General features: G+C 65.3%; 2 protein-coding genes across 2 annotated transcripts; one reads left to right on the top strand and one right to left on the bottom strand.

The window, feature by feature from the left end:
* Positions 488 to 10,577, top strand: AGXT (alanine-glyoxylate aminotransferase). Its single transcript, XM_003133834.5, is given in 13 exon segments — positions 488 to 813; positions 905 to 971; positions 974 to 1,096; positions 2,357 to 2,421; positions 2,949 to 3,049; positions 3,992 to 4,062; positions 5,340 to 5,424; positions 7,675 to 7,770; positions 8,500 to 8,569; positions 9,329 to 9,393; positions 9,395 to 9,422; positions 9,820 to 9,948; positions 10,211 to 10,577. Coding segments are annotated over 13 exon segments (1,239 nt in total). The 5' UTR covers positions 488 to 582; the 3' UTR covers positions 10,319 to 10,577.
* On the bottom strand, positions 14,379 to 24,971 carry C15H2orf54 (chromosome 15 C2orf54 homolog). Its single transcript, XM_021075715.1, is given in 7 exon segments — positions 14,379 to 14,858; positions 15,637 to 15,993; positions 17,340 to 17,493; positions 19,093 to 19,177; positions 19,180 to 19,317; positions 23,016 to 23,563; positions 24,291 to 24,971. Coding segments are annotated over 6 exon segments (1,311 nt in total). The 5' UTR covers positions 23,500 to 23,563; positions 24,291 to 24,971; the 3' UTR covers positions 14,379 to 14,765.

A 25,883-nucleotide genomic window follows, 5' to 3' on the forward strand; every position in this document is an offset into this window, starting at 1 on the left:
GTGTGTGTGTGTTTACGCGCGTGGGGCACGTATGTTTTCTAAAGTGAGTCTTTCCAGGAGCAAAGCCACAGTCAGCAAAATACGGCCCCAGGGCCAGATGTGGCCCACTGCTTATTTTGTCAATAAAGTTTCCTCAGCACAGGGCCACACCCTTATTACAGCTTTGGCACCGCAGCAGGATTGAGAAGTTTGAAAACAGCCCGCAGGCCTGCCAAGCCTGAGATGTTGGCTCTCTGGGGCACCAAGAAAAACGTCACGGCCCCTGAGCTCAGCAAGAGGCACTGGGCTGGGCATCCACCTGGGACGGCAACACGGAGCCAGGAGGAGGGGGCGAAGGGCAGGGGACAGCTCGCCCAGCGCTGTTTTCCGCTGACTGGACTTTGATGGCTCCTCCTCCCCCACCGAGGGGTCAACACCCCCGCTGCCAGGCCCTCACATGTTGGACGAGCATTGATAACTGGACGGGAGACAGCAGCGCACAGCGAAAGGCAGCAGCTGCAGCGGAAGCCCGGTGCCAGGCCTCGCCTCCCGGCCACCCCGTGCCTGCCCACCCCACGCCAGCCGCGCGCGGCCTGCTGGGAGATGCTCGGGGCCCTGAGCGCGGCCAGCGCCACCCTGGGGCACAAGGCGGCAGGTTGGGTGAGGACCATGGCCTCCCACCAGCTGCTGGTGCCCCCCCCAGCGGCCCTGCGCAAGCCCCTGTCCATCCCCAGGCGGCTCCTGCTGGGGCCCGGCCCCTCCAACCTGTCCCCGCGCGTCCTGGCGGCGGGCGGGCAGCAGATGATAGGGCACATGCACAAGGAGATGTTCCAGGTAGGCCCCCGAGGGCCTGGCCCCCCGGAGCGGCGTCCTCGCCGGGGCGGGGAGCGGGGCTGCTCCTGACCTGCGTGCCCCCCGCCCCCAGATCATGGACGAAATCAAGCAAGGCATCCAGTACGCCTTCCAGACCAGGAACGCCCTGACGCTGGCCATCAGGGCTCGGGGCACTGCGCCCTGGAGGCCGCCCTGTCCAACCTCCTGGAGCCGCAGGACTCCTTCCTGGTCGGGGTCAACGGCATCTGGGGGCAGCGGGCCCAGGACATCGGGGAGCGCATCGGTAAGAGACGGGGCAGGGGGCTTGGCCTCCCTCCTCCCCTGGGAACGCTGGAAGCCCCCACCCAGGTGCCAACCTCGGCCCCTCCCCAGGCGAGCATCTCTGCCTCCCCACCAACCTGCCACCTCCTCCAAGCAGGCATCGGGGTGCTTAAGGACCCCTGTCTGTCCCCTACTCTCCAGAATCTGGGGAGCCTGTGGCGCTGGGGGGTGGGGGGGTGGCACTGCAGGGCTGCCCTGGTCTCAGCACAAACCCCGAGAGTCCCCCGCAGCTCTCCAAGGTCCCCAGGGACCACCTCCAGGGCCACCTCACGGGACAGGGTTTCAGAAGCTCTCACCCCTCAAAATCTCAGAAACACCTCTGTTTCTGGAGCTGTGAAATACTGGAGGTAGACGGCCGGGATGTCCACTTCCAGAGTGCCATTTTTTCAAGAGAGAAACAAAAGTCAAAAGCCAGAGTGCGTGCTGGGTTTAATCATTGATTCTGGGTTTGGAAACAGCCCAGTGCCCCTGCCCGGTCAGTTCCACACCCAAGCATGCTGGGCCTGGTTAATGGACAACCCCAGACAGCCCGAGGGGGTCCTGACCCTTCCCTGGGCCCCCCGAGTCTACCCACCAGTTTTCAGGGGAGCCAGGGTTGGGCAGAGGTGGTGACCCCAGGTGGACCTCAGGCCTGGGCAGCGCCCCCCTGCTCCCCAATCCTAGGGCCTCGCTGCCTCCTACACATAACTCTGGGGCGTTGCAGGGGCTAGAGGGAGGGGGCGGGACCAGAGCCCGCCTTCCTGGACCCCCGGCCCTCAAAGAGGGCGAAGCCTGGTCGTGCCCTCCCTTGTCCTTTCATTCTTTCATTCAGTCATTCATCAAACGCTGTGGCCCCTCTGAGGCCAACCCTGATGGGAAGATCTGGTCAGATAGCCCCGTATATGCTCCTTTACTTCCCACATGGAGAGGGCTGCCAGGACCAGTGTGCCCAGCCTGGCTGGGCTCAAGGAAGGTGGCCCTGGAGGGGACAGTGGAGCTGAGTGACGGGCTCCCGTCCAGAGTACCTGGAAGCCTGACTTTACCGAGCACGTTGCTCCTTCCTCTCCTGGGCAGCGGCTGGGGGCTGGTGTGGGCAGCTCTCACAGGGCACCTGCTCTGCACGGCCACCATCCCCAACAGGGGCTCCCATGGGGCGTGCTGCGGGCTGTTGTGGGCACGGCCACCGTCCCCAACACGGGTTCCCAGGGCGAGTTCCCACCACTCACTCTGCCCTTGACTGCAGGGGCTCACGTGCACCCGATGATCAAGGACCCTGGAAGCCACTTCACGCTGCAGGAGGTGGAGGAGGTATGGTGGGTTCCAGGGAGGGGCCCGTCGGCTGGGTGGGCTCAGCGCTTCCACACCTGGGAGCAGGTGGGAAGCCTGCCAGGGAGGGTCCTGCCTGGCAGGGAGACAGTCAGGGGCCAGGCTTTGGGCAGGAGTAGAGGGGCTGGAGGCAAGAGGCGGGGGACGTGCCCTGATTCTCGGGGTGCTGGCACCTCCCCGTCAGGTGAGGTCCGTCCCAACCAACCCCGACGCAGCTGCCCTCCCCTCGGCCCCCGCAGGATGGACTGGGAGGCTGGGGCCACTCTGGCTCAGTCTCCACAAGCGAGTCCCCCCAGAGCTGGGCTGCCCCGCCCCCACCGCAGCACAGGCACCGCCCAGAGGGCTGGAGGGCGTCCCGGTCCCGCTGCCCAGATCGAGCCATCCGGAGGGAGGGACACCCTCCACGGGAGGGGGTGCCCCGCTCTCACAGGGACAAGTCCTCCTAGGAGGGCCCGGCCTGCGGGGGAGGCCCTCCCCCCATGGCTCTGCCCACGGCTGTCGCCTCTCAGGCCCTGGCCCAGCACAAGCCCGTGCTGCTGTTCCTGACCCAGGGAGAGTCCTCTAGCGGTGTGCTGCAGCCCCTCGATGGCTATGGGGAGCTCTGTCACAGGTGAGCCTGTCCCTCAGGTGAGCTTGTCCCCACAGGTAAGCCTGTCTTGGGGGCGGAGTCAAGCACAGCTCAGAGCCAGGTTGGGGATGGGGCTGGGGGGTGAAAGGGTCCTGGCAGGTCCCTCCAGCCCAGGAGCAACCAGCGAGGCCCAGCTCCCTGTTCTGTCATGACACCCCACCTGTCGAGTGGTGTGGGCTGCAGGTCCTCTTGCCCGTGCCAGGGCGGGGTAGACCCCCCAGCTGAGAGGAGCAGGTGTCTCTCATTGCCTGCAGCCTTGGTCCTAGGGCCCACGCGGGCCTGCCCCCTGCCGCCCCAAGATCCCAGAGCCGCCTCCGCAGGCTCCCCATCCCTGCTCGGGGGCTCCCTCCTGAGAGCGGCGGGCCTGCGCTGAAAGCTGACCCGCAGGGAGAGGGAGGAACTCCCTGGCAGGGCTGCCGTCCACACGGGGCCACTGGGCACAGCCCCAGGACAACCCGCCCCAGGGTTTTCCCTGGGAGGCAAGTTCACAGGTGTCATCCAGGGATGTCATAGGTCTGCCTGGGTCACCCTGTGCCTTTTTTGCCAAGAAAACGTGAAGCTGGAGGAGAGTCAGAGATTCCAGCTCAGGCCGTTTCTGGACTCTGTGCCCGCAGGGTCTGCTTCTGCCCAGTGGGCTTTGGCAGAGAAAGGCCCAGCCCTGTGCCCCTTGGTCCCTGGACCTCACAAAGGCTTGAGTCTGAGTGTGCAGAGCACCCAGCCGGCCCCCAGGACCGCAGACTGCAGGGTTGGCCCTCACCATTGCCGCGGAGGGGGGTCCTGGGCCAAGTTGTTGGGCCCTGACTCCCTGAGGCCCCGAGGTGACACCCACTCTGCCCTCGGGGAGGGGGGTCTCACCCTGGTTCGGACGCAGAGCTGGTCCGAGCATCTGAAGCCCCTCCTGTTCTCGGCTGCCCCTCCCCCCAGGTACAGGTGCCTGCTCCTGGTGGACTCGGTGGCATCCCTGGGTGGGGCCCCCGTCTACATGGACCAGCAGGGTAAGGACACCCCAACCCCTGTCCGCCTGTGGGCACTGAGGGTCAGAGGCCTCCCTGCGAGGCCTCCCTCCTGCGCTGGTGCCTCGAGTCCAGCAGCAGCACACGGGGTCCGGGCCCGTCCCCACAAGGCCTGGGGGCAGGATAGGGCCCATGAGCTGACACCCGGGTTTCTGCTGCGCTGTCAGGTGGGGACGTGAGGGCGGGAGGGAGGGGCCTTCTCCAGGGGAAGCATTTGGAGAGGCGCTCAAGCCCTAGGGTGGGGCGGGGAGCAGGGCCGGGACCCCTGCCAAGCAGGTGCAAGGACCGGGCTATCCCTGGTCCAGCTGGGCCTCAGTTTCCCAGCTGCCCTTCGCTTGCAGGGAGCCCTGCTGTCAGGGTCGCCCGCAGGCCAGCCCAGGGAGGCTTTCCGTGCCCAGCACTTCCTCGGGAGTGGAGCCCGCATCCACCCTGGCTGTTGAGGGGCCCACGGCCTCCCCTGGCCCAGCCCCCCTCTCACGCTGCAAGAATCCTGTGCTCAGGGAGATTCGGCGGTGGAGGCAGGACCTCTGGGCTAACCCTGCACCGCTGCTCTGGAAGGGCAGGCACGGCGAGGGGCCTGGGGACTCAGAGCAGGATGGCCCGGCTGTCCTTGGCTGCCCGCCCTGGGCCTCCAGGCAGGCCGCCCCGCCATGGAGGGAGAAGCAGGGCGAGGAGGCTCCAGCCCAAGGCCCCGGGCCGCAGAGCAGCAGGGCCAGGCTCGGGAGGCCTCACCGTGGCCCCGGCCCCACCCCAGGTCACCCTTCCTATCCGCAGACCTTCGGTCTCCCCATGGCTGTGGCCATGAGCTGGAAGAACGTTCTGGGTCCACCTGTCCACACTCCTGGGTGCACTGTCCCCGCAGGTCCCCACCCTCAGGGAGTCGGAGGGGAGGCAGGGCTTGATTCCAACCCTGGGCCTTTGTCCTCCCAGCCCTGCTGCTGCCCGCAGTGTTAGTGTCCTCAGGTTTGTGTCGGTTAATGGGAAGCTTGGTGTGTGGGCCGTTGAGACGGCTCCTCGGCCTCTGCGCCCCCCACCGCCACCCCCAGCCCTTCCCACCCCGTCAGGGACCCAGTCCACCTGGGAAAGCGTCAGGCCCCCAGCTAAGGGTCTAGTCCCACGACGCTGTCCCCCACTCCCCACATCCACTGCACGGTGGGCCCGGGTTCCCCCAACTTCTGCCAGCCTCCGGGTGCCCCCTTCCCTGCGGCCCCTCCCTTGCACGGGGCACGGCCCCCTGAGCCTGCGCCCCCCCGCCCCAGGCATCGACGTCTTGTACTCTGGCTCCCAGAAGGTCCTGAACGCCCCTCCAGGCACCTCGCTCATCTCCTTCAGTGACAAGGCCCGGTGAGTGAGCCCAGCCCCCGGCCCCACTGGACGTGCATCGGGGCTGGACGCCGGGGAGGGAGGGAGGGCCGCCTCGCCACGCTCAGAGAGCCTCTGGAGAGCTCCCGCCAGCCCGGACAGGTCCCTGGCCGCACCGTGTGGCAGCTCAGGCTTTCCAGGGCACGTGGAGGCCACGCGTGGGGGGCGGCCTGGCCAGGCTGGCCTCCGGAAGCTGCTCCTCACAGAGCCGGGCTTAGGTACAGGGCGCAGGGCCTGGCATTCCAGCAATTCCCAGGCCTCAAGCCAAGGACAGGGCCAGGGCCGGCCCGCTGCGTCCCCACCCCGGGCTCAGAGTCTGGGCGCTGATCCAGGAGCTGGTCCCTGGGTCCGGCACAGGCCCCCTTCTCCCGCTGTAGCCCCGGTGTCCCCTGCACCAGGCCGGGGGGGGGCGCTGGGGACCGGCCACATAGGCCGCCGTTACCATGAGCTGCCCCCAGGGACAGACGGTGCTTTTAGCAAACAGAGCCACGTGAGGTGAGGTCAGGAAAGCCGTTGGCTGTAGGACATCGGGGATGCTGTCAGACGGTCCAGAAGATGCCTGAGGCCCGAGCTTGGGGGGGCGGGGGGGCGATCTGCTCCCACCGGAGTTTCTGGAGAAGAGCTGCATTCGGCCCGAGAGCCGAGGCGCCCAGGCCTTGGGGGAGGAGAGGGAGGGCAGGCCCGGCTGGGGGAGGCTGTCCGGTTGCCCCAGAGGCTCCGCAGGAGCACCCCAGCCTCACGGGTTCTCCGCCAGGGCTGCAGTCGCCTCTGAAGAGGTGAGGCCTCAGTCCTGAGCCCCCAGGCTCAGGCTCCCCTCTGCCATTTTTATAATCAGTACACTATTTTTTTTTAATTACGCGTAAATCTCACTATTAAACGTTGAGCATAAGCGTGCTTGCCCTACGTTCAAATTGTTGAAACAAAGATACATGGACAGATTTGTTTTTCCTTTTTAGGGCCACATGTGCAACATCTGGAAGTTCCCAGACTAGAGGTCTAATTGCCTGCTGGCGCACGCCACAGCCACAGCAACGTGGGATCCAGGCCGTGCCTGTGATCCACGCCACAGCTCAGGGCAACGCTGGATCCCCAACCCACTGAGCGAGGCCAGGGATCTACCCCACATCCTCATGGTTACCAGTCAGAGCGGAACGGAAACTCCCCCAGTGGGTTCTTAGCCCACTGAGCCACGGTGGGCCAGACAGATGCGAGGTGCGGTTCCACGCGCGACACAGTAAAGGATCCGAGGGAAGACCTGGGGTGGCGTGACTGCTGCGTCTGCGCATTTCGTCCATGTGAAATACGGGACCAGCCCTGCACCTGGAGGAAGACCCCGTCGGGGGCAGAGCAGGGCCCTGGTGGCGGAGAGCATCCTCGTCCCCCTTGACTTCAGACTGGAGACAAACCAAGGAGTCTGTCCTTGTCCCAAAGCCCTGAACTCAGCCCAGACGGCCGCAGAAGGCGGAGATTAAAGACTTGGATCTGAAGTTCCCGTCATGACTCAGCAGAAATGAACCTGACCATGGGTATCCATGAGGACGCAGATTTGATCCCTGGCCTCGCTCCGTGGGTTAAAGATCTGGAGTTGCTGCGAGCTATGGTGTAGGTCGCAGACGCAGCTCAGATCTGCTGTGGCTGTGGCTGTGGCATAGGCCGGTGGCTACAGCTCTGATTAGCCCCCTAGCCTGGGAACCTCCGTGTGCCACGGTTGCGGCTGATAGGAAGGAAGGAAGGAAGAAAGAGTAAGAAAGAGTAAGAAAGAAAGAAAGAAAGAAAGAAAGGAAGGAAGGAAGGAAGGAAGGAAGGAAGGAAGAAAGAAAGAAAGAAAGAAAGAAAGAAAGAAAGAAAGAAAGAAAGAAAGAAAGAAAGGGAAAAAAGAAAGGGTTGGCTCCTGCCAGCTGGGACTCCGGGGTTTGTGGGGCCAGTCGGAGGGAGCCGGGCCCAGGCTCTGGAGGACAGAACAGCAGTCTGGAGACAGGTGGTGGAGGCTCTCTTCAAACTTTCCTGTTTCCCAACAGGCTCCCAAGGGGCTTTCCTCCGACAGGCCCCTCTGTCACTTATGCGCTTGAACTCGGCACCCGCAGGCCTTCCGGCCCCCCTCTCTCTGGCTGGAGGAAAGAGGCAGGGGGCCCACAGCCACAGGGCCTGAGCACAGACTCGGGGGGCCTGGGGCCCTCCCTCTTCTCGCGTCTGCGAGATCCGGGATCACTCAGGCTGCTGCTTCCCCCGCAGAAATAAGATCTACACGCGGAAGACCAAGCCCGTCTCCTTCAACCTGGACATCAAGTGGCTGGCCAACTTCTGGGGCTGCGATGACAAGCCCAGGAAGTAAGGGGAGGGAGGGAGGGGCTGGGCAGGGAGGGGGTGGGGGGAGACAGGGAGGGGGAGGGGAATAGCAGGGAGGGGGTGGGGATAGAGGGGGAGGGGAGGGGTGCTAAGGGAGGGGAGCCCCCACCCTCGTGCCCCCACACCCCAGCTGAAGCCCAGGATCCGCCCGCATTCAGGCCATCAGTGCCCCCAGCGGGGCCTTCCCCTTCCTCCCAGGCCCCCGGGCACAGCCCCCACCCCACTTTCCCTGGGCCCTCTCCTTCCGGAAGTCACAGCGCCCCTTCAGGCACTTTGGACCTGGCCTGACGCCCCTTCCCAGGCCTGGGCCTCGGCTTACACAGCTCCGGAAAGGAGCAGGGGACACAGGGGCTCTCTGTGAGGTGACTTCGGCCATATCCCAAGGCTCCTTATGCCCCACATGGGGACAGGGACACCAGGAACTGTGCCCACCCAGCAGGCATGGCAGGGGCGCAGGGACTGAGGGTGGGAGCCAGCCCCCGGTCTCCAGGGCTGCCAGCCTCCCGCCGCAGCCCCACCCATGTCCCTTCTGGGAGCCTCGCCCTCCCCAGGCCTGGCGGCCCTTCTAGCGGCGTCTAACGGCCCAGCCGGACAGCACATCCTGGGCGGGGACTGCCCGTCGGACAACCTGACCCCAGGGGGGCTGGGAGAGAGCCACCGCTGCCCAGGGCCCGCCCGGCGACCTGGACCAAGCCCCGTCCTGCCTTCCAGGTACCACCACACCCTCCCCGTCATCGGCTTGTACAGCCTGAGAGAGAGCCTGGCCCTGCTGGCCGAGCAGGTGAGGCCAGGCCGTGGGGCCCGGGTCAGGGTGTCGAGTGAGACCAAGTTCAGACAGCAAGGCTGCTCCCTCCGCCACTGCCAGCGCCCGGGGTGCGGACTGGAGCCAAGCGGGACAGCTGGTGCGACTGTGACTGGGAGGTGTCTTTGCCCAGTGCAATGTCCACACTCTTGGGACACAAGAGGCCGAGCGTTGTCCAGGCCAGGAAACACCCCCCAGGACGGCCGCCGGGGGCACTGCCAGCTGCCAGCCCAGAGCCCAGGCAGAGGCCCCCCCCCCCCGGGCTGCCCCCGGTCCTCCACAGGCCGGGCTCCACCGGGCAGGTGCGAGGCTGAGAGGTCAAGCAGCTGCACACGTGGGGCGGGCTGTGAAGACGGGCACAGGTGTGAGCTGAGGGGCAGGGGAGGCGGCTCCCCGGGCTGTGAATTGTGGGGTGGGGGGTCAGGGTGGGAGGACAGGAGGCAGGGAGGGGCAGAAGCCTCTGTGCCCCCCAGCCAGCTCCCCACCCCTGGCTCAGCACCCCCCCAGGGGCTGGTCCAGCCGCACCCCCTTCCAGACCCAGACGAGATCACCCGGCCCCTGAGGCAGAGCCAGGGCCTGGAGCTGGAGGATCGGGGGCTCCAGAGGGGTTCGGGGTCCAGCCCAGGCCAGGGGCCCCTCCCTTGCCGAAGGTGCCGCCGCCATGGAAGCGAGCCAGCTTCTCTCTGGGGAGAAGGAACCCCCTCTCCCTGCCCAGCCAGTGTCCTGTCCCCACTCCAGGGCCTGGAGAACAGCTGGCGGCAGCACCAGGAAGCCACCGCGTACCTGCACAGACGCCTGCAGGGCTGGGCCTGCAGCTTTTGTGAAGGATCCGGTGAGGGGCAGAGGGTGAGGGAGGGGGAGCTCCCGCCCAGCCCCATTTAGGTGGATGTAGGGGTCCTGGTGGGGGCAGGGACAGTCCTGGGCCAGGCAGAGGGGCTGGGGGTGGCGTCACTGACACAGCCACACTTTCCTGGCTGCTGGCTCTTAGGACACCCAAGAGATGTCCCCACTCTCCCCAGAGCCCCCACCACACAGGGAGGGGTCCCTGAAGGCTGGAAGCCCCGTCCTGGGCACCAGCTAGTGGGCATGGCTGCTGGGGAAGCGGTTCCCTCGCCCCCCTGGGGCCTCTCCCTCGCCTACACCTGCCCTCCAGAGCCAGGGCCACGCTGGCCAGGCCAGGGCAGGTGGAGCGGCCGTCCTGAGGTGGCTGAGCCTGGCCCATCCTGCAGGCGCTGCGGCTGCCCACTGTCACCACCGTGGTGGCACCTGCCGGCTATGACTGGAGAGACATCGTCAACTATGTCATGGACCATTTCAACATCGAGATCACGGGCGGCCTTGGGCCCTCATTGGGGAAGGTGAGGGGGGCCTGCTGCTCTGGGCGCCCAGAGACGAGGCTGCCGGCCCCACAGCAAAGCTGGGTTCTGCACCGCACGGAGCGGTCAGCTGAGGGTGGGGACAGCCAGTGGCAGGAAGGGAACACTCTTCTTGGAACCCGGGGATGGTACAGGGCCATCTCTGCAGAGCGTGCCCTCCTGCCCCCTTCCTCCACCCGGGGGCCCCCAGCTCGGCGCCCGCCGCGGGCGCGGCCAGGCTGACGCTGTGCCCGCCCTGCCGCAGGTGCTGCGGATCGGCCTGCTGGGCTGCAATGCCACCCGAGAGAACGTGGACCGAGTCATCGAGGCCCTGCGGGAGGCCCTGCAGCACTGCCCCCGGCACAAGCTGTGACCTGGTGGCCTGTCCCACGCCCACCCGGGGACTGGGGGTGGGGGCCCAGGAGCAAACTGACTTTGCAAGGAGGGGCGGGCCTGTGGGCAGGGCAGCCGCTGCCCACCCCGGGCACGGTGGGGGCGGGCAGGACAGGGAAGCTGCCCAGCTCCAGGCAGCACTTCTTCCAGCGCGGCTTCCTGGGCTCAGCCCCCCATGGGCCACAGTCCCCACCGGCCACTGGCCTTCTGTGAATGTTTAATAAAGAAGCGGCTGGTTATCTGTCTGTCCTCGGTGTGTGTGGGGGAGGGCCCTCGGAGGAGGCTGGCAGGAAGGCACTGCTGCACCCCGACCCACCCTTGCAGGGGGCGCTCAGGGAAACGGAGGTGGGGCTGTGGGGCTACGTCGCTGGGCTGGGCCCCTTCACTGCACGCTGGGGCCCCGGTTCCTGAACCTGCCAAGCACACCCTCACGGAGCTCCTCCCCCCGGAAGCCCCTCGGCCCACAGGGTCACGGGACTGGGCGCCCTCATGGCCGGGAGCACAAGCCAGGACTGAAAGTCTGGGGGTGCAGCCCCGAGACCACTGGGCCCTCAACTGTGCAGCAGAGACCCTCACGGGCCTCCCCACCCCCAGCCCCTCCCCCTCCTCTGCCTACTCCCTCTGACCTTCTGGCCCTTCACTCCTGCCCCTCCCTGGGGTTTCTGCCGGTGCCAGGACCCCCCAGCCTCCCCTTCCTAGGAAGTGTCAGAACAGGCCAGCCTCTGGTCTCGAACAGGCCAGGGTAACCGTCAGGCAGTCGCAGCCATCGTCCTGTCCCCGTTTCCTGGTCCTCGCTGGTCCTAAGGCCCTCCAGGGGGTGCGGGGGAGGGCCCCCCTCTTGTGCAGGGACACACGACAGGCAGTCCTGTGACTTTGTCTAGGGTGGGGGTTGGCCTGGCTCCACCCTGTCGCTCACCCAGGTGCCGGCTGGGCACAGCGTCGGGCACTGGGGGGAGGGGGGCAAGCAGACCAGAGACCGTCTGCCCCACGGGGCCCCGGAGAGATGCAGCGACGGGGTGAGCCAGGCACTCACTGTGCGGCCGTGAGCAGCACAGGGGCCGAGAGGGCCAGCGGGTCCGACGTCCTACTTTTGAAGTCCTATCTGTCGCCGTGTTCGGTTTGTGGTCTGTGCCATTTGGCTCCTCCCAGAAACCCTTTGCCCGCGTTGAGGTCTGAAGATGCCCCCCTGTGTTTTCTTCTGGAAGCTTTATGGTGTCAGGTTTTATGTTGAGTTTTATGACCCAGCTCGTGTTGACTTCGTGTGCGGCGTGGAGCAGGGTCAAGGTTCATTTGTACCCAGACGGATACCCAGTTGTGCCAATGTTGGTCAAACAGACTTTCCTTCTTGTGCGACTGATGTAGCCCCTCTGCCAGGTGACCACAGGCCCAGGCCCCCTGGCCTCTCTGCTCCGTTTCCATGTTGAATTTAGCTGTCCTTGTGTCCACACCACGCCGACTTAAATTCGTCTGCTTCAGAGAGAGCCGTGAAATCCAGGGCGCGTGTCCTCCGATTTCCTCCTCCCTTTTAAAGACGGACTTTCCCTCCTGGGTCTTTTCAGTCTCCATGCAAATTTCAGAGTCATTCCTCTACGTCTTCCGAATAGCGTGTTGGGGTTTCGGTGGGCCCAGTACTCGATCTCTGTGTCAAGTTACGACAGTGAAAACCATGCCGGTAAGACATGAGCTCCTACCCAGGAACACGAATTGAGGTCCTTTAAAACTGCTCTTGGCCCTGTTTCCAGTTTTCAGTGAACGGGTCTCACACACCCTCGGTTCCAGCTCCTCCTGGGTGTTTGATATTTTGATGCTCTGGCAAACGATATTTTTAAAATTTCATTTCCATTAGTTTATTCTTTTTTTTTTTTTTTTTCTTTTTGGGCTGCATGTGGGGCCTATGGAAGTTCCCAGGCCAGGGACTGAATCAGAGCTGCAGCTGCGACCAACACCACAGCTGTGACAAGGCTGGATGTTTAACCCACTGCACCACAGTGGGAACTCCTCTTTGCATTTTTGTCTCTATTTTTTTTTTTTTTTTTTTTTTTTTGCCTTTTGTAGGGCTGCTCCCACAGCATTTGGAGGTTCCCAGGCTAGGAGTCTAATCGGAGCTGTAGCCACTGGCCTATGCCAGAGCCACAGCTACGTGGGATCCGAGCCGCGTCTGCGACCTACACCACAGCTCATGGCAACGCCAGATCCTTGACCCACTGAGCGAGGCCAGGGACCGAACCCGCAACCTCATGGTTCCTCGTCGGATTCGTTCACCACGGCGCCATGATGGGAACTCCTTTCTGTGCATTTTTGGATGACAGTCCTTTATCAAATGTGTGGCTTTTTATCCCAGTCTGTGTCTTCTCATTCTCTTGATACCGCCTTTCCCAGAGTAAAGCTTTTCAGTTTCCGTGAAGTCCAGCTCATCAGTCTCTTTGCCATGCACCACGCCTTTGTGTTTCATCTGCAAAGTCAACGCCATTCTCAAGGTGACGTCGGTTTTCTGCCCTGTTGTCTTCCGGGAGTTTTACAGTTTTAGGCTCTCCGTGGCAGCGTGGGCTCTGTCTTGAGCTCCTCGGAGGTAAGACTGCGAAGTCTGCGTCTAGGTTTACCTGCTGCTCGCGGACGTGGAGTGTTGCTGGCACCATTTGCGGAAGAGACGATCCCGGCTCCCCTGTCCTGGCTTTGCTCCTTGTCAGAGGTCAGGGGACTGCATGTATAGGGCCTGCTTCTGGGCTCCCTGTTCTGTTCCGTGGAGGTGTTTGTCTGTGCTTTAGCCGTCCTGATTGTCGTAGTTTTATAGCGAATCTTGAAGTCTGGTCGTGTTGGTCCTTCAAACTTGTTCTCCTTTAATGTTGTGTTGCCTATTCCGGGGTTTTTTCTCTCCATGTAAACTTGAAAATCATTTTTTTTTTTGACATCCCAAAATAAATTGCCGGGAGTGAGATTGGGATGGCGCTGAGTCTCTGGAACGAGTTGGGAAGAACTGGCGTCTCGGCGGTGCCGAGTCTCCCTGCCCAGGAGCGTGGCTTATCGCTCCATTTCCCTATCGTTATCGTCTCTGAGTTGGTTCATCGGGGTTTTGTGGGTTTTCTCCAACAGCTCTTGCATATGTTCCTTCGGATTTATAGCAAAGCATTTCACTGCTGACCCTTTGTTCCTGAGGTCACCCTGATGAATCGCGGTCTTTGAAGGTGGCACTAGGTCTTACTGCTGGAGCAGCATGAGGTATGTTTTGCTGGACTACTCAGCCATGAGAGTAGGTGGCTGTGGCCTTGGCCTTTCCTACCATTGTCGCTCTCACTCCTGCTAAGTGCAGCCATCCTGACACACCTCAAACGTCAAGAAAAGACCAGGGGGTCCTGGACCCCTTGTTCCCTCTGAGACTCAGATCAAACAAGACGACGTCTTCGGCAGGCCCCACTCTCATGGAGGGGAGGGGTGGGCATGATGTGATGGCACCCTTGGGTCCCCCGTGTTAGTGTTACCGAGTCCCACGGCCTTGAGAGAAACCTGCAATTCCCCTTCCCAGCGTGCGCGCAGTCCCAGGTCTTTCTGGAGGAGGTTCAGGGAGGCGGCTGCTATGTGGACACGCTCGGGGTGTGCAGGCCCCTTTTCAGAACCCCGGGGTGTGGACTGCAGCTCAGATTCTGAGGAGCAATGTCACTGAGAGGCAAAGAGGGTGGACTGAAAAATCCTGCTGGCCGGGGTGAGCAGCTCCGCGGGGTGGGGGCTGCAGGCTGTCTGCCATGAGCTGATGAGAGAATGGAGGTGGGGTGGAGTGGAGAGAGAAGGGACAGAGCGGGTGGCATCAGAGCCAGGAGAAGCCACCCTACCTGGGAGGGAGTCCTGCACCCGACAGCACCAGCTCTGGCTGGCGGAGGGGCCGCAGGTGCCCCCTCCGTCAGCTTCCGTTTCCTTCATGAACTGGAAGGCGAGGCTGCAGGAGCAGGAGGTCCTTCGTAGAGAATGCAGATCTGCCTGCGCACAGGCTTCTCCCGCTTCTGTTTCTGGGGAAATGCCCTCCGCACAGATGTCCACAAAGCAGTAGGTCCCGGCTCCACTGTGCACATGCAGTGCCCTCATTTATTCAAGGTCAGATACAGCGATGCCACCACGCGGAGCAGTGCACGATGCAGGTGGGGACGAGCGGCAGGTCTCACTGGGCCACTCGGTTTTCCATCTGGATGCCATCACACAGATGGACCAACACATGTCCCACGAAGTGCGTGGCCCCGTCATCCCAGAGCCTCTGGGGACCCGCTGCCCAGCACGCTCAGACACCGGGGCTGATCCCAGACAGGCTCAGGTGGTCCCTGGGACAAAGGCCCTCCCCGACCCCCCACCCGCTCAGGGTGGGCCCAGTCCCTTCTCCAGACGTCCCAGGAGCCTCTGTGGGGCAGTGCAGCCCAGCGTGGGTGGTGAGACGCGTGCCCAGCTCAGCAGTCACTGGTGCCCAGAGTCTTGATCTTCTGGAAGACGCACTGCATGGCTGAGATCCGGTCCTTATCCTGGATGCTGAAGACCTGGAACTGAGCGTGGGATGGGACAGAGGGGGTCACAGGGACATCTGGGGCCATCACAGGACCCCAGACACGTGTGGGACCCCAAGCGTTCCCTGGCCTCTGGGTCTTTGCCCACAGAGCCCTCCTCACCTGCTGGCCCTTCTCTGGACGGGCCTGACACAGAGGCAGCCCCACCAGGTGTGTGCTGAGAGCTTAGCATGCGTCACTGCTCCCACTCCCACCACCCCGCCCCTGTGTGCCCTGGAAGAAGCCCTTGTGGGGGGCGTTGGCCCTGGGGGACCAGGGGCTGGAGGGGGTTCTGCGGGTGGGGGAGGGGAGGCCTAGCAGAGCCGGTGGAACCTTGAGGCTCAAGGAGGGGCAGCTGGCAGAAGCACCCAGACGCCCAAAGGGCATGGCCATGAGACTCCGGAGTCCAAGGACGCGGCAGGAGACCGTTCTCATGAGGCCCAGGGACAGCCACACCCCTCACCAGGCGTGGAGCCCCGGGTGGGCAGCTGGGGCTCTGAGATTCCACACAGTGTGGGTTTGGGGTGGCCCTGGTGGGTAATAGGGGAAGCTCGGACACGCTGCCCTGGTTCTCACAGACTGGCCCTTGGCTCTCGGGGCCACTAGTAGTTGGGGACATTCGTGCCTTGTCTGACCCCCCGGCGTCACATCTTTCCCCACAGACACCCGCTGGCCAGAGGGCTGACGTGACACACCTGCCTGACCAGGGGGAGTGGGGCAGGGCCCCACCCACCCACACGTGACCCTGGACCTGCCCCCCGACGGCCGCGGCGCCCACCTTGTCCAGCAGGACGTCGAAGTAGGCGGTGGCCCAGTAGGCGGGGTCGCGGGCGGGCAGCTGCAGGAGCGCCTCGATGCCCCCGCGGATGCGCGGCGGGGGGCTGGGGCCCAGGTGGGTGACGTGGATCCGCAGGGACGCCTCCGGCTGGCTGGCGAAGCGCTCCACGCGCTGGTAGAGGGCGCCGAGGTCCAGGTCGGGGTCCTGCAGCAGGTTCCGCTCCGGGGAGAGGAAGTGGGGCAGCTTCCTGGTGGCCAGACTGCAGAGCAGCACCACCAGCAGCCGGTACACGGCGCCCTGCAGCTCTGCCCAGTCCTCGGGCGCCGGGAAGAGAACCGAGGCCCACAGCAGCACCGTCTGCGGCAGGACAGCAGGGGCGGGCCCCTCCCGGTGGGTGGGCTGCAGCCGGCCCAGGTGGTCCAGCCCATGCCGCCCAGCCCCCGCGCCCGGCCGTCTGCAGCCCACCACCCTGACCAAAGCCGTCCCCACCCTCCCCCGCACCCCGACCCTGGAAGGCCCGTACACCAGCACCACTCCCCGTCCTCCTGCTCCCCTGGATGCCCCAGCCAGAGTCCCAGCCCCTCTCTCCCTGCTGCCCCCACCCGGGCGCCCCTCTTCTCCATGGGGAGGCCCACCCCAGCCTCCCCGGTACCTCTCAGGGGATTCTGAGGCTCATGCCAGGCCCCCCACTGAACCCCTTCCGATGCCCGGCAGCCCTGCACTAAGAGCCCTAGCCGGTGGCATCGCGCAGTCCCAGCTGTGCGCCCAGAATACATCCGGAAGGGCAAAATGGACCCATCGGCCCCTCCCCACACCTTCTCCTCCCACTGCCACTGAGCCCCAGCCAGGCCTCTTCCTGTCACAAGCTGCCTTGCTGCACCCCTCTCCCTCCACCACACCCCCTCGTTCACTGGGCGGGTCCCCAAGGACCCCTCAGAAGCTGGCACCCTCAGGGGTGGGGACAGAGGCCTGGGCGGGGGAGGCAGTCACTCAGGCCTTCCCTGCCGGCTCAGCCCCAGCTCTAACTCCCATCCCTGCACAGAGCAGCGCCGCGAGGCCTCGCCCACCACTCACGCTGGGCAGAGACCCCAGACCCTGCAGCCCAGCTGCTTCCCCATAGCCGCTGTGCTCCGGGGGTGGGGGGGGTGGTGAGTCAAGGCCCAGGGCTGCCTCCCTGCTCTTCTCTGTGCCTGATGGTTTCTGAGCCCCAGGAGCGCAGCCCAGGAAGCAGAGAGGAAGGGGTGCAGGGATGGGCTGGTTCCTCCCATGGGGGGGCCTCTGGCCAGTAACATCCAGACACCAAGCTGGATGGTGGGGCCGTTGGGAGGGGGAGCGCAGGGCTGACACTGGCTGGGGGGAGCGTCCGCTCTGTGCGGCCCAGCCCCATGCTCTGGTTGGAGAGCTAGTGCCCCAGGGCCGGGACAGCCTCCGAGGACGCTGGCTTCCCAGGACACCGGGCTCCGAGGACACCAGCCCAGGCTGGCAGAGGCAGGCTAGAGTGCCACAGTGCCCTGAGCCAGACAGCGACACTGATGAGCCTAGTCTCGCTTCCTGGGAACCCAGAGGCCTGGGAACCCTCAGACGTGAGCTCACTCCAGGCCGTCCACCGGCAGAGTCCACAGGAGCGTCTAACCTGAGTGCCCCGCCCTCAGCCCCGAGGAGGCAGAGCAGGTACGGGGCACCACCGAGGCCCCCGCATGTACCTTCAGGTGGCCAAAGGTCAGGCCCGGGCTCTGGCCACCATCTCGCCAGCTCTCGTGGTTGACCCGGTCCAGGATGGAGAGGCTGTCCAGGCGGTGGCCCTGGAGGGAGCCCAGCGCAGCAAGCAGCCTGGTGAGCAGGTAGTCAGTGGAGACCCTGGGAACCAGGAGAGACCTTCTGCCAGTGCCGGGCCTTGGCCAGGTGGCCAGGCTCCTGCACCCCCAGGGTACCCCCAGAAAGGACAGCCCCCCCCAACCCCGTGGCCTCGTCAGGATCAGAAGCCTGAGCCCCTGGGCCTGTGGCACCCGGCCGGCCCCCACACGTTCTCAGACCTGCCCTCGGGGGACGGTCCAGTGTGAAATGTCTGGTTTGAACCCAGGGCTCAGGACATGCAGGGAGGCAGGGCGCCCCGGGTCAGCCCTGCCTCTCGTGTGGACGGGCAGGTGCCACTCTCCCTGCCAGGGTGAAGCAATGGCTCCTGGTGCCCAGGCCAGGGCCTGGGTGGAGCCATCCATTCCCTGCCCTGTTCTGGAAGCCCAGCCTCCCCCAGGCCGCCGCACACTCAGGATCTGGGCCCCAGCGGTGCCCGCAGCAGCACCAGCATCGCACACCAGAGACGATTGCTGTGTGGACCGAAGGGGTGGAGACCGAGGCCGCTTCCCCACAGGCCCTCCCTGGGGAGTCTCAGCCCTGGACGGTCGTCTCAGGCCCTGTTTCTGGGGACGGGGCACAGGACAGGCCGTTTCCCTGACTGCTCAGCTCAGCGCTTTCTTTCCTTCGTGGGCAGTGGTCCTTCCCATGCCTGGATGCAGCCTGACTCTGTGCAGGGAGCCCGGGCAGGGGCTCAAGCCTCCTTGCTGGGCCTGCCTCGGGCAGAAAACCACCGAAGGGCACAGGCAGCTGGCCGAACGTCACGCACCTCCAGGAGCCAACTCAACCCCACTGACTCCAGTTGTGTCACATTTCTAAAGGTGTCGCTGCAGGCCTTAAGCTGGGGGCTGAGTCATTCTGAACAAACCCCAGTGACCTTGCATGCAGGGTGCTGGTCAGCAGGCCAGGTCTGGACGGGGCTCAGGCCCCAGGCCTTGGTGTGACGCTCCGGGGAGCTCAGCCTCTGCCCTGCCCTCACCCCCTCACTGACCCTGACTGACAGGCTGCCCTTGCTGGGCAAGGGCTACCTAGGCAGAGGCCAGGACCCAAGGAGGAGCTGCTGGAGCCCCAGGGTCGGCAGGTCGGGACCCCTGACAAGGGGACAGGCATCTTGGAAGGAGAGTCCAGATGGAAGATGCTGGCAAAGCCCCAATTCCTCTTCTGAGACTCTGAGCCCCCCTCGCTGCCTGGGGACCCCTCCCAGCTGCTCCAGGAACCCCTGGGACTTAGGACAGGTCCCCTGACCTCTTCGCGGCTTTACCACCTGAGGTGAAGCTGCTGAGCTGGGCGATGAAGGTGCCGTCCAGGGCAGACCTCTGCTCTTCTGAGTCCCTTGCAGCCTGGCAGCCCACCCCCGGCACAGAGGGCACGGCTCCACGCCCCACGCCCCACCCCCCCCAGCACCTAGAGGGGTGAAGCTGGCAGCAGAGGAGCAGGCATTCTGCTTGGATCGATCCCAAATTGCCCGAGCCCATGGTGGTAGCCTTGTCCGGTGCCCAGGGCAGATGCGGCTGGGGGCTCCTGCCTGGAGCGCGGGAGCAGTGGGCTGACAGCCCCTTCCAGCCGGCTCCCCAGGACCCCACGGGCCCAGGAGGCATGTCCTACCTCCAGCACTCAGCACTGGCTGGCACCAGGGCCACCTCTTGGCGGATGATCCTTCTCAGGCTGCCCTCGGGGAAGCCAGGGGTCACTGCGTCCTCTCCAGGGCGGGCACCCTGAGCTTGCTCCGCACCACGGGCACCACGTGGAAGCGGATGGTCCTCCAGCCGCTGGACACCAGCAGGGACAGGTGGAGCTGCTCTTCCTTCAGGCTGTCCGCGTTCAGAGAGCCTGCAACGAGCCCCCCGCCAGGCCAGCCCCTCTTCTGAGCCAGCCCCCACCGCTGTCCCCTCCTCTCACCTGCGGCCCCTCTGCCCCCCCCCAATGGCGGCAACTCTTGCCCCCCAGCCCCACCCCACGCCTGCAGCCGTCCCGGGACCAGCCGGCCTGTGGAGCCCGCACGCCCCTGCATGGCTGTTATGGGCGAGCTGTGTCCCCCCGCATTCCTGTGAGAAAGCCCCCGCCCCAGCCCCTCAGATGTGACTGCATTTGGAGCTGAGGCCTTTAAAGAGGGGGTGAAATACAGCGAGGCCATTGGGGTGGCCTAACCCAGGAGGCTGTGCTAACAGAAGTGCCATCGGGGATCTCGGAGGAAAGCCCGCGGGCAGGCGGGGGCTGCGTCAGCCCAGGAGAGGCCTCAGGAGAAACCACACCACTGACCCCTGGGCCTGGGACGTCTCGCCTCCAGAACTTTGGGGAGTCAAGCTTCTGTTGTTTAAGCCGCAGGGTCTCCGGTGTCTGTTGCACGGCCACCCCTGCTGACTGAGGCTGCGAGGCTCAGCAACTTGGCAGCAGCGTTGATGGCCACAGCCGCGCCTGCACTGAGGTTCCCCTTGGCAGGCGCCCAGGTCAGGGTCCTCCTCCTCCGGCTCCATCATCCCCACACCCCAGGCCTGCCCGCACCTGCCTCCGGCTGCCCCCAGGCCCATGGTCCCCTGCAGCGGGTCCCCTCCCCTGGCTGCCCTCTGTGGAAGGGGCGGTGGCCCAGGCTGTGGCAGGAGAGGCACGGAGCAGTTGTGTCCAGGGTCCCTCCCTGCCTGTAGTCCCCAGGGGCCCCACCTGCCTGTCCCTGGGGTGAGGGGTCCCAACAGGGCGGGGCCTTGTCCTTCCAAGAGCCCTAAGCCCCAGGCAACTCTCTCAACCCTTCTCTCGAAGTGGCCAGTTTCTGAGGCTGTGCCCAATGCCCAGGGGCACCCTGGAGCACCCCCAGTCCTCTGGAAATCCTGGGGTGGGTGCTCTCGTTGCCCCCGCACCACTTTCCTGGACTAACGCCCGCCACCCCGTGCTGGCAGGTCAGAGCAGCTCCTCTGCAAAGGACAAGGTTTGCTACTGGGCCACCTCGCCCAGCGGGGCCTGAAGTCAGGTCCCCCCCACCCCCACCGCTGGCAGCCTGGGGCTGGTGAGGGACTTCTGGGGGGCGGGCAGCCCCTGTGGGCACCTGTGCCTCAGAGTGGAGGGTAGGGCTGAGGCTGGGCCCCTCCTCTCCGACCCCTCCTTCCCGCATCCTCCGGTGTCCCTGAGGCGCCCAGTGAGGCCGGGCAAGTGTCCCATCTCAGTCTCTGCCCGCCGCACACCTTGCGGAAGGGGCTGGCGGGGTAGAGGCAGGGCCGGGCCCCAGGGCTGAACGCATAGGGTCCTTTCGGGCCAGGGATGCAGGGAGCTGGCCCGGTTGGCCCAGAATCCGGACGGAGGCCCTGGATGCCCACGGGACACCCAGCCTTTTCTCGAGAACCTGTCTCCTGAAACCCGTGGAGGCCGCTCCTGCTGAGGGGCTTCCTGCCATCCTCCGCCGACCCAGACCCCACAGGCCCAGTCCCACTGCCCTACAAAGAGCCCCCAGACCGCCTAGGGAGGGGGTTCCCCAGCGTGACCAGGGCCTCTGGTCTTCTACCTCCATGTTGCTTCCCCAAACAAAGGGACAGCAGCGACAGGGGGGTGAGCGAGCAGGCATGTCTCAGGGGAGCAGAGGGGGTGCAACAGACAGCGGCCCAGACACACAGCCTCTCCCCTGGCCTCCCTGCCCAGAGGGAGTGCCTGGGTCAGAGGCCGGGGGCCAACCAGCTGGGGCTCCAGGGACCCTTCATCATGTCCCAAAGGGAGCCCCAGGTTCCTTGGAGAAGGAAAGGCCTCTGAACGTGGGAGCCAGTTTCCCTCCATCCTACAGCCTGCACAGCCCACCCTGGCCCATCCTCAGCCCCAGGGGGCCTGCAGGGAGGGGCCCGGCCCTCAGTACACAGACCCCTCCTCAACCATCTCCTGCAGGGCGGCTTCAGCCACCTCCAGGGACCCAGACCAGAGTGGGCCCTGGTCTTGCCCCCTGGGCCGCTTCATCCCCCACAGAGGCCCCTGTTTCCCCATCAGTTAAGGGGAGAAGGAGCTCAGTGACGCCTGGCCCTTCCCGTTTCAATGTTTGAGGCACCTGTCAGGCCGAGCCACCCTGGGCGGTTTCATTTCCTTATCTACCTTCGGTCACACGTTTTGCTCACAAAAAGGTGGCTTGGGAGGCAGCCCAGCCACACCCACCACCAGCCCAGCCACTCCCCACCTGAGCCTGGCCCGGTCTCACCGGTTCCCAGGGTGCGGGCAGCCCAAACCCTGTCACTTGGAGCTGCCGATTCCCTTTTAAGGGAAGTGTCAGGAAGCAATGCCTGGAATTTCCCAGCAGCCCAGGGAGGCCGGCCCGGGTGTGGTTCCCAGCCTCCTGCTCCTTCCCGCAGGAGGAGGACGGTGGGGACCAGGGGGCCTGCAGGAATGGTCTGGCTGCTCAGAGTGCGTCTGAAGGCCCCCGGGCCAGGCAGAGCTACCCTCGTGCTCACCTCCACTGGTGGGTCTGCCTCCAGGTGGGGCACATGACCCGCGGGTGACAGGGCCAGGTGGGGCACAAGAAGACCGAAAGAGCCCCCCCAGGCCACCTGCGGCAACCGAAGGGCTCAGAAGATGACCAGATAAGGTGTCGGCCTGGCTGGGCTCTAGGAAGGCCCAATGACAGGCTGCGGCCGCCCTGTAAGGGAGCTTTTATCACCTGCCTGAGAGGGCAGCCCCCTGCCCCAGGTCACAGGCAGGTCTGCGGAGCGGCCAGGGTTGGAGTCACCACGTCTAGGGCTGGAGAAGCCTTCTGTCCAGAAGCCTGGGCACCTTCTGAACTGCTCCTATCAAGACACAGACAGATGCCCGGCTTCCCAGAACCCAGAGGAGGAAGTACCAAGGGAGAAAGGTTAGTCCTCTGAGATCCCCGGGCCACCAGGTGGGCCGGAGCCTGGATGCACAGCCAGACCTGAGCTCCACACACGGGGCAGCCCAGGGCAGGTCCTTTGGTGGCCCGACCACCCCACCAGCTGACTTCATGGCAGATGCAAGGCCCAGCTGGCAGGTGGCAGCCCCCTTTGCCACTGGCATCCGCTGCCCCCAAGGGAAGCAGGACATTCTGTTTCAGTCCCTATGCCCTGCCGTCTCCGACCTGACCCTTAGGAGGTTGGGCTCCATCGCCCAGGGTCCCTGCTGTCCCGCGCCCTGCCCGGGCTGGCCTGTCCTTCCAGGGCCTTCACGGTACGGGCAGCCTCTGCTGGAAGGAAGCCCAGCACTTCTGGGTCTGCCAGGAGCATGGCTGCCCCGGGCTCACACCCACCAGGTCACATCAGCAGGGCGATCAGGGGATGGACCAGGCCATGGTCTCACCGAGACCACCTGCTCCCAGAGCCCACTCAGGCCCAAGACTCCAGCTAGCGACTGAGTCACAAGCCGATACAGACTGGTGCACACGTGCACCCACACCCACTCGTGTGTTCACACGTGTGCACACGCGGGCACGACCAGCCATGCATGTACACACACGTGGCCTCCTGACCCTGCAGTCACACACTCACATGCATGCCCCCTGAGCCATCCCACGCCTGCGCTCCCAGACGCGGGCGCAGCGATTCGGCCGGTACCTGGCGCCATGAGGCTGTGGTGCTTGCAGTGCACGATGGCCGCCACCAGGAGGTCCTTGAGGACGCGCAGGACCTTGCTGGGCACGATGTGACCGCAGCACTGGGCGCCGGCCTCCGAGGAGGCGTGGAAGACGTCGGCCGCCATCCAGTGCTCCAGGCCGGCTCCGTCCCCAGGGATGCCCAGGCGGCAGCAGCCCAGGCCGGCCCCTGCCTCCGCGGCCCCCACCTCCTCGACCAGGAGGGCCTCGGCGTCCACCCACAGGGGCACCTCCATGTCCAGCGGGTCCTCCGAGGAGCGCAGGGCAAACTGGAAGGCCTCCAGGTCCCGGGAGTAGTCCACGAGGAAGCGGGGGTCCAGGGCGTGCACTCGCTCCAGCACCGTGAGCAGCACGTTCTCGGCACGCTGGTAGTCCTGTGCCCGGGGTGCCCCCCGCGAGCGGATGGCCTGCAGGTAGTGGTGCCACAGGGGCACCTGCACGGCCATGGCTGGGGCCGGGGCTGAGGGCGCAGCCCGGGAGGACCGCTCTGAGGCCTGTTGGAGGAGGCACCTGCCCAGGAGAGGACAGGTCGGCAGGTGGGGCCCCAGCTCCCCAGGAGTGACTGGCTGGCAGGCGGGCGGGGTGCAGCGGGTTAAATAGCTGAACCTGGCCCAGACCTTTGAAGTGAGGGTGAGTCAGTTGCCAACAATTAGGAATGTCACAAGTGTGTCGGGAGGGAGGCGGGGCCTGGTTCCCGCCGCTGGGCTCCTCCCATCCCCCCTGCCCCCGGCACCCTGACTCCACCTCAGGCCCAAGGCACATTCACGCTCAGGACTTTGATGCTCCTGGGGCCTCCTCCGGCTGTGCTGGCCCTGGAGGGGGGGCCTGGCCCTGTTCCCCTTCCCACCCTCAGCCCAGTAGCAGCAGCCGCGGGGACTCTGTGACATTGGGGCCTCCCTGCAATCACACCCCCATGGCTCGCTGAGAAAGGTGAGGCCAGGCCTCCGGACCCTCTGTGTATCCAGACCACCAGCCACAGCCGCCACCACCCAGCGGCCTCTCTCGGAGGACCAGGGCTCAGGGCTGTGTTTCCATGGCAACCCGGACGTTCCCTCAGTCACCTGTTCCCCCTTAAAGCCTCAATCTCGGTGCCCTCCGAAGGGCAGGTATGAATCCTGCCTCTTCTCCTGTAGGGTGTGCGTCCAGCTCCTGGCCCCTAGCCCCCCGCCCCCCGCCCTGGCTCCCCCCAGCCCCCGCCCCGGGGCCCTGGAGTTGCCCACCTCCCACCTGTCATCACCTGGGCCTGGAGCTGGACCGAGCCTGGTTCTGGAGGAAGTCTCCTTGGGTCCGCCTGGCCAGGCTGGAAAGCCTCGCCCTGCCGCCCCCTCCAGCGCCTGCCCAGTCCTGCTTCCCTCCCCGCTCAGGGCTGCGCGAGTCCCAACAAGCTTGGGGGAGCCGCCCCACCGACCCTTGTCCCCGCCAGGCTGGCCGCACATCTGTGCTCAGCTGCTGCAGTGTCTGTAAACAGTGAATGTGCAGACGTCCCCCGCTGGGTATCTCGGAGACACAGCCCTGCAGCCGTCCAGGGGAGCCCCCCCGCGGCCCCCCCCCCGCCACAGGCAGCTGTGCCCATGTCAGAGCGGCGGGCAGAACTGGACCAAGGCTCTCGTGCTGGTACTTGGAAGCCCCCTGAGGAGCTGCAGCCCCAGGGAGCGTGTCTCTGCTTGCACAACTCCCAGGACAGGGAGCTCACCACTTTACAGGGCAGCACATAACACTGTCAGGCAGAAAATAGATTTCTGTCCTCAAACCTGCCCCAGTGCTGCCCGCTGGAGCTGCTAGAGCACAACTATCCCCCCGCCCCACCCCAAGGCAGTGACTCAGCTCCAGGAACCCACTGGCCATGGGCCTTCCTTGCACCCCACCTGCCTCCCACGCTGTTCCCCGTGCCCTTTGCCACGGCCCCTCCGTCTCTGAGGGACTCTGACCTGTGGGGAGCAGGTGCTGCTGCAGAGGAGCTGGGGTCCCTCCCCGACCCTGAGCCTTGGCCCGAGGGCCCTGTCTGCACTTGGGCTCCTCTCTCGTGACCCTCGAACCCCCCGGCTTCACTTCCCCAAGAATCTCACGACTCTCCTGAATTTGCCCAGGAGACCTGGCAACCCTCACCCAGACGAAGCAGCAAAGGGCTGTGAGCAGAGAGGAAGGCCAGCTCCATGCCCGACGCCCCCCCCCTCGGGGGGGGGGAATCTCCTCTCAGCTTGGGACCTTGGAGCGGGGCACACAACCCCCACCCTCCCGGAAGAGCTCCTCCTGTGGCCCCGAGAGCCCCCTCCTCCGGCCAGTGACACTGAGGCACCCGAGGCTGGCCGCCCCACCCCCGCCGTGCTGGCGTCTCACCCCTGCTGTGTCCCTCGGCTGCCTTCGCTGACAGCCCTGCTCCTCTATGCCCAAGTCCAGGCACTCGTGTCTGCCTCCAGGCATCCTGCAGGCTCCTTGCACCCAACAAGCTCACACGGGTCCCTGATCTGCCCCCAGCAGCGTTCCTACCCCCGGTGCCTGGCTCAGGGTCAGCCTGCTTCCGCCCAGTTAGTCCTGGGCCTGGCCTCCCCTCCCCGCGTGCCCACCCCACCCCAGCCTGTCCATCGCAGCCCTGACCCAGGGCCTCCCCAAGGATCCCGAGCCCCGGCCCCCAGCCCCAGAACCTGCCCCGTGGAGACAGAGTCCGCCCCCGCAGGTGGTCTCTGGTGTCATCTTCTCCGCTCCTCCACGCTCTCGGGAGCCCCTTCCTCCTCCCCTGGCCCAGCGCAGGCCCTGCCCGGCCGACCCCTGACCACCCTGCGGCCCCTGGCCCGGCTCCGGCACATGGGTCCCTGCCCGTCCCCGACTGCCC

This window comes from Sus scrofa, chromosome 15 (assembly GCF_000003025.6).
Source record: "Sus scrofa isolate TJ Tabasco breed Duroc chromosome 15, Sscrofa11.1, whole genome shotgun sequence".
NCBI lineage: Eukaryota > Metazoa > Chordata > Mammalia > Artiodactyla > Suidae > Sus > Sus scrofa.